Genomic DNA, 6000 nt, shown 5'->3' on the forward strand with positions numbered 1-6000 from the left:
TCACCTTCTCTGGGATTAGCTCAAATTGAGAAAGGAGTCCTGAGCCAGTGTCACCTAACCCGGGGCTGCTCAGGCAGACTCACGAGGTCCCCCGCCCACAGCGGTCCTCACAGGGATTGTCCCTGACTCTGTTACAGAATGTGGGGCCACCTGTGAGAGCTGCTTCAGCCAGGACTTCTGCATCCGGTGCAAGCGGCGGTTCTACCTGTACAAGGGGAAGTGCCTGCCCAGCTGCCCACCAGGCACCTTGACCCACCAGAACACGCGGGAGTGCCAGGGTGAGTGGGGCCCCTGGAGCAGGGTGTGGGGAGAGGAGTCCAGAGACCAGGAAGCTAACATGGCAGAAGGCCACGTGGCCATGGGAGCCCAGCACCACTGAGGCGGGTGATCTGGGGAGAGCTACAGTTTGGGAATCAAACAGATCTCCATCAAACGCCCGCTTTAAAACCTGCCCATTAGTGAGCTCAAGCAAGTCACTATGCTCCCTGTCCCTTGATTTCTCCAAAGGTTAAAAAAGAAAATCACGGTAGAATCCAGAACCTACCCCACGGAGAGGGCTGAAGAATTAAATGAGTTAAATGTTACGAACATTAAATGTATTGCTGCGACTTGGGGCTTAACAAGCCCGGTGCATGCTAGTGTCATTATTATGGCTGCTCCGTTTACTCACTGACAGCAGCTTCTCAAACCCCGCAGTGGTCCGCCCTTACCCCGGGCTGTGCCTTGGCATTCTGACCGGAACCAGGCATCTCTGCCCGCACGTCCCCGGGCACAAGGTCATGGTCCTTCCAGCCGCAGAGGGCTCCCGACTCCCTGTCCCCCTGAGCAGCATCCCCACAGCCCACCTGCCTCTAGGGGCTCCTTTCCCTTCCCCACCTCTCAGGAGGCTCCTCCCCATTGCCCGCCCCTCTGGAGGCTCCTCCCCATTACCCGCCCCCTGGAGACTCTTCCCTTGCCCGCCCCTCTGGAGGCTCCTCCCCATTACCCGCCCCCTGGAGACTCTTCCCTTGCCCGCCCCTCTGGAGGCTCCTCCCCACTCCCTGTCCCCAGCTTGCGCTTCCCCTGGGTTCCTTCTATCAGTAAGCAGCTCCAAGAGTCCTGGGTGATCACGCCCCTGACCCAGGCGTCACCCTCCCCTCAACCTAGGAATCACTAGTGCACCTGCCCTGGCCAGGCTTTCCTAAGTGATAGGACCTGAGTCAGCAAAGCAGCCTCTGCTCTCATGGGCGGGTCTCTCAGCGGGGAGACAGGAGAACAAGTGCATGATATGTTGGTGGCAGAAGTTCAGAGGAAAATCTGAAGCAGCAGAAAGCCCCCAAACCCGCCCACCTGTCACCCTTGACCCCCACTCCACCTCCACCTCCCACATCTCCACCCTCTGCCATCTCCCTCCCTTGGCTCCCTGTCCTGCCAGGGTGACTGTTTCAAGGCGATAGTCTGTTCAGGTTTCTCTCCTGCTCAAGGCCCTTCTGTGGCTCCCATTGACCTTGGGCAGAACATCCACGCCCTAGCCTGGGCAGTCTGGCCCCTTCTGGAGCCTCTCCCCTTCCCTCACTCGACTCCTCTCTGTTCGGGCTCCAGCTTGCCCGTTCTAGGAGAGTCTCCCGGGTGGAATCACCCTGGGGACCTCGCTGGGATTATCCCTCTACCTGGAGCATCTCCTGCCCTCCCCACAACGTGCCACTTAATGACTCAGTTCAGGAGCCCCTCCAGGAAGCCTTCCTGGTCCCCCAGGCTGCGACCCGCGTCCCCTCTGCTGGCTGTGCCTCCCTGGTGCACTGAGCATGTGGCCCTCCTGGCCTGATGTCTTTGGTGACAGTTTCCAGGAGGCAGACTGGGTGTGCCCTCTGCCCACAACGGCACTGGAGTGGCACATGGGCACTCTGGACTAGTCACAGAATGTATCTAGTGTCGGGACCAACATCCTAGGTTCTGGAAACCTGCTTTCTGGGCCCCGCTGCATCTCAAACCTGCTGTGCGAGAGCCCCAACCAAAGCCCTTTACTACTCCAGGCCTCAGTGTCCCCGTCTGCAAAATGGGGGTACTCACAACTACCTCCTGTGTTCTGTGTCTCCTCCAAGTCAAATGTGAAAAAAAGAACTGTGAGCATGTGTATGCACATGCGCATGTGCATGTGTGAATAAATCACCTCTATTAAGAAGTGCATGTCCATCACCTGACTTTCCCTCACAGCAGCTTTGGGTAGCTTCTACGTTATGGTTGATGGAAGGCAGGTGATCAGGTGCAAAGCCCGTGTCTTTTTTGGAAGGCTTCCCAGCCAGCCTCCAGCCCCATCTCTGCCCGCCCCTCTGGACCTTCACCCCCACTCTAGCCACCCGGCTTCCAGCACGGGGGGCCAGGGCTTTGCAGCGTGTCACCTCCCCTGGGGTGCCTCTTTCAAAACCACAAGGTTCTCTCTCTGGCTTTGGGCCCAGAGCAGGCTCCGCAAGCCTCCACATGCTTCATCCCAGGCTCTTTAGAATATTAAAATATTTTTGAATGTGTCCCTCCATTCCTAGCGACAGACTGAGCCAATGCAGATGGAGATGGTGTCCTCAGAACCCTAGACCCTACCTTGGGACTGGAGGGCGCTCGCTTTCAGAGGCCTCATCTGTCTGTCTGTCTGTCTCTCCCTTCGCCCCGCAGAGGAGTGTGAACTAGGCCCCTGGGGCAGCTGGAGCCCCTGCACGCACAATGGGAAGACCTGTGGCTCCGCCTGGGGCCTGGAGACCCGAGTGCGAGAGGCTGGCCGGGCTGGGCAGGAGGAGACGGCCACCTGCCAGCTGCTGTCTGAGTCAAGGAAATGTCCCCTCCAGAGGCCCTGCCCAGGAGGTGAGTGCAGGGCTGCCTGTGGGTGAGTGCAGGATGATGTCTAGTGGCCTTGAGACATTGTCCCCACAGATGGTACCTGCAAAGCCAGGTGAAGTCCTCCAGCAGCCACGCCTTCCTTAAGATGACTCAGCCCTTCCCCACTGACCACTCCCCTTTCAATCATCACTCGGACTTTGGAACCTGGTGTTTACTGATCTGAAATGAAATTCATGGATAATGTGACCCACTGACACAGGTCACTTTTGGAATATCCGCGTAGTTCCCTAACTGGAGTATAAAAGGGAAAGAAAAGAAATTCCATGATGGAAGCACTTTGGCCCCGCATAGGAGAGGACACTCGGGGAGTAGAATCAGAGTGCGGGTACGGCTGTGGCCAGTGTCTCTGGAGAGTGCACTTGGCCATTAGAGTTGTGGCTTCCCAAATGGGGACCAGTGATGAGGAAAATCACACTGTCTGATGCCACACAGACAGTCCTAGAATATTCCACGAGAAAAAAGTGTCACCGATGCTCGGCATTCACATGAAGCAGCTCAGTTCTGAGCAACATGAGGGTGGAGCGGAAATAGGGGACCACTGCCCATGCAGCACCCCCATCCTTGTCCACTGAATGCCGTGGGACCCCCTTCATTGAGGCAGCCAACACCCTGCACAGATTTCCAAATCCTGGGGGCAGGCATTAGGAACCACGGATTTAAACAGAAGAGGGGGTGCAGGGGTGGAGGGCATATGTGACAGTGGACACCAATAATAGGGAATTGGCAATGTTAACTGTGCTTATACTACGTACCAGGCCACTGCACTAATTTTTTCTACAGTTGTTGACTCATTTAACCTACATAATGATGCTATGAGGTAGGTATTCTAAATATGCCCCTTTGACAGATGAGGAGATGGAGACCTAGCTAGAGAGGTTGAGTCACTTGGGCCTCCCTGTCAGGTGAAGGTAGACCTGGAATTCCAACACAGATCAGTGCGTGCAAAGAGGAATTTAACATCATGGTTAAGGGTGAGAGACCCGATGCAGGCCACTCAGGGCACACTGCCGGGACAGGGTGGAACCAGGATCCGAACCCCAGGACACCCCTGGTTTCTGAAAGACTTGTGGTGACTGTGAGATGGAGACAGGACCAAAGAAAGGAGGATACCCTAGATCCAGGGAAGCAGCCTTACAGACAGACAGACGACAGTTCTGTACAGCCCTTATGACTGTGGCTAAACCTCACAAGGATCTGAGAGCTGACAGCTGATGGATTGTTGGGGCTGCAAGCAGAGAGCTCTTCCCTGGATGACCACAGCAGCAGCAGCAGCAGCAGCGGGGACAGGCATACCGCACTGGCCACATGCTGGGGGCTGCACCTGGTAAATCCGGCTCCCTGGATTCTCATGACCCGTGGTGGCTCCCTGAACCATCCGGGTCTTTGCTTGGATGCCTCCTCTGCAGAGAACTCTTCTAGGTCCCCCACCCAGGTGTCATTTCCCGTCCCTCACACCAGAGCCTAAACACCTTTCTGAAGCAGCCTTGCTGGTTCCGTGGCAGCCCGTGTCCTCACCAGACCACGGTTTCCAAGGACAGCAAGTCTTTGCCCACCTCGTGCACAGACATCTCTCTCGTGCCTCAGATGGGGCCTGTAGGTGTCCAGTTAACTTTTGTCTGCTGGCTGGGTGGGGAGGGTGGGGGATGGGCAGGTGGGTGCATGAACCAATGGGCTAGGGGCAGCTGTCAGGATGAGGACCCAAACCAACCACCCAGCTCCCCCACCTCCAAACCAGCAAGGGGGCCCACCACGCCTGTCCCCAGATGCTGTGCTCACCCCAGCCCTAACAGCCTGCAGCGGAGAGTGGGAGCCTGGCTCCAGTGGCCCTGAGCACTCACAGTGGGTGTGGGAGCCCCAGAGAGGGGCCCGCCCAGTCTAAGCACGTGACCCTGACACTGCCCTGCGGAGAGGTGAGTTGGAGCTGGAGCTTTGGCCCTGACTTGGGAGAAGATGGGCACTCAGATGACACCAAAGGAATACCCTGCCCTCCCCTCATCCTGTCTGTTGTTTGCCCTTGGAAGGGGGCTCCCTTCCAAGGTCAAGGTCATCAAGTTCATCAGCCGGCACTGGGCTGGCCAGGAGGAGAGGAAGCAGAGACGCCCAAACCCTTATGCTCTTAAAGAGCGCATGCTCGGACTATGTCCGTGTCTCCCACATCTGGTGGATGGTCACTCAGTTTGTCCCCTCTGCCCTAGTGTGCCACCTAGAAGGAAAAGCACAGGACTGGACTCCAGAAACTCCGGTTCAGGGTGTGCCACTGGCCTCCTAGCTGTGCCTCGGCCAGCCCCCCGCCCCCCATACAGTAGGATGTTCACATTAGACATCCAGGGGGTGGGACTCGGGGGTCAACCAGGAAGCTGCCCCTTGTTGGGGGTGACTGGGGACATGGTTACGGGTGCTGTCTCCAGCACACAGCCCGTCCACAGTAGGTGGACACCCGTGCAAGGGTCAAGGGGGCACCCAGAGACCACCGAGATGCCACCCTGAGGCCTAACTGGGGACGTCCTTGACGCTAGCGCAGGGACTCCCCGCAGATCAGCCCTCCCCCCACCCCCCGCCCCCAGCCGCTGCGCTGCGGGGACAGCGCCCCCTGCAGGCCGGAGCCCGAGTGTCCCACCCTGGGGCCTGGGCAGGGCGCCCCGTCCATCAGGTCTATCAGACGGACAGACAGGCCCGCGCTTCTCTTGCAGAACGAAGCCCCCGCCAGAAGAAGGGCCGGAAGGACGGGCGGCCGCGCAAGGACCGGAAGCTGGAGCGCAGGCCCGACGGGAGGCCACGCCAGCCCGGGGCGCAGTGACCAGTGACCGGCGCCCGCGCTCCGCAGGCCCTCCCCTCCCTGCCCCTGCTCGCTCGGCCACCGCCTCCTTTCCCTGGGGCGACCTCGCTTTTCCCCTTGTTTTCTTCCATCCTGTTCTCCTCTTCCCTCCCTCCTCCTCCCCTCCCGCTTCCTCCTCTCCCTCTTTCTTTCCCTTTTCTCCTTTTTCCCTGTTCTCCACCATCAACGTCTCCTTCCCCCCCCCCCACAGGTTTTTAGAGAGAGCTCCATGCTCTGCCCTCCCCTGGGCGCTCTCTGCATCTCATAGAAGTTTTAAGAAGGTCTTCAAGGTTTCTCTAGATCTTTCCCTGACCCCG

The 6000-nt window shown here is 58.3% G+C and overlaps 1 protein-coding gene across 1 annotated transcript in view; it reads left to right on the top strand.

Moving 5' to 3' along the window:
- The window catches only part of Rspo4 (R-spondin 4), a 32423-nt gene extending 26758 nt beyond the window's left edge, over window positions 1-5665 (top strand). The window contains exons 3-5 of the mRNA XM_077800168.1: window positions 138-278; window positions 2647-2832; window positions 5559-5665. Coding sequence (XP_077656294.1) covers window positions 138-278; window positions 2647-2832; window positions 5559-5665 — 434 coding nt within the window. The remainder of the gene's footprint in view (window positions 1-137; window positions 279-2646; window positions 2833-5558) is intronic.
- The last annotated feature ends 335 nt before the right edge of the window (window positions 5666-6000 follow it).

This window comes from Urocitellus parryii, chromosome 6 (genome assembly GCF_045843805.1).
Source record: "Urocitellus parryii isolate mUroPar1 chromosome 6, mUroPar1.hap1, whole genome shotgun sequence".
In the NCBI taxonomy this organism is placed as follows: Eukaryota; Metazoa; Chordata; class Mammalia; order Rodentia; family Sciuridae; genus Urocitellus; species Urocitellus parryii.